The following is a 579-nucleotide window of genomic DNA, read 5'->3' on the forward strand; positions in this document are numbered from 1 at the left end:
ATCAAGAAAACAAAACAGCCGCTCAAACGCATCAGCCTTTGCTGCTGCTGCTGCTGCAGCAGCAGCAGCAGGAGCAGCAGCAGCAGCAGCAGGAGCAGCAGCAGCAGCATTATGTTTCTGTGTTGAAGGGGGGTTTATAACCGCAGCAAGGATAGAAGGCAGAGAGGGCCCCTGGGGGCCCCAGGGGCCCCCCTGTTTGTATTGTGATGAAAAAAAAGAAAGAGAAAGAGGGAGAAAGGAATCTCTGTCTCCTAGCCAACAAACAAAAGCAGCATAAGCTCTCATGAGCTCAGCAGCAACACGAGTTAATGTTTGTATTCTTTCTTTGTGCTGTATCACCAGCTTTGGTATTATATATAAAAACATATCTTTTGTTTCTTCTTTTTTGGTTGAGTTAGATTCAAAGGATGAGGATGATGATGCTACATGCATGCTGCTGCTGCTGTTGCTGCTGCTGTTGTTGCTGCTGCTGCTGCTGTTGCTGCTGCTGGTGGTGGGGGTGGTGGTGGTGCTGCTGCTGCTGCTTGAGCCGTAACAACACAGCAGCAAACGCGCCGCCAGAGCCTTTGTTGGGTCTGC

General features: G+C 49.9%; 1 protein-coding gene across 1 annotated transcript in view; it reads right to left on the reverse strand.

The window, feature by feature from the left end:
- Window positions 1-400: 400 nt before the first annotated feature.
- Window positions 401-579, reverse strand: part of EMH_0055250 (uncharacterized protein) — a gene marked incomplete at both ends in the record, with an annotated part of 983 nt that continues 804 nt past the window's right edge. Inside the window, one exon of the mRNA XM_013497209.1 lies at window positions 401-577. Coding sequence (XP_013352663.1) covers window positions 401-577 — 177 coding nt within the window. The remainder of the gene's footprint in view (window positions 578-579) is intronic.

Source organism: Eimeria mitis, genomic scaffold (assembly GCF_000499745.2).
Source record: "Eimeria mitis Houghton genomic scaffold, Emh_scaff2536, whole genome shotgun sequence".
NCBI classification, from domain to species: Eukaryota; Apicomplexa; class Conoidasida; order Eucoccidiorida; family Eimeriidae; genus Eimeria; species Eimeria mitis.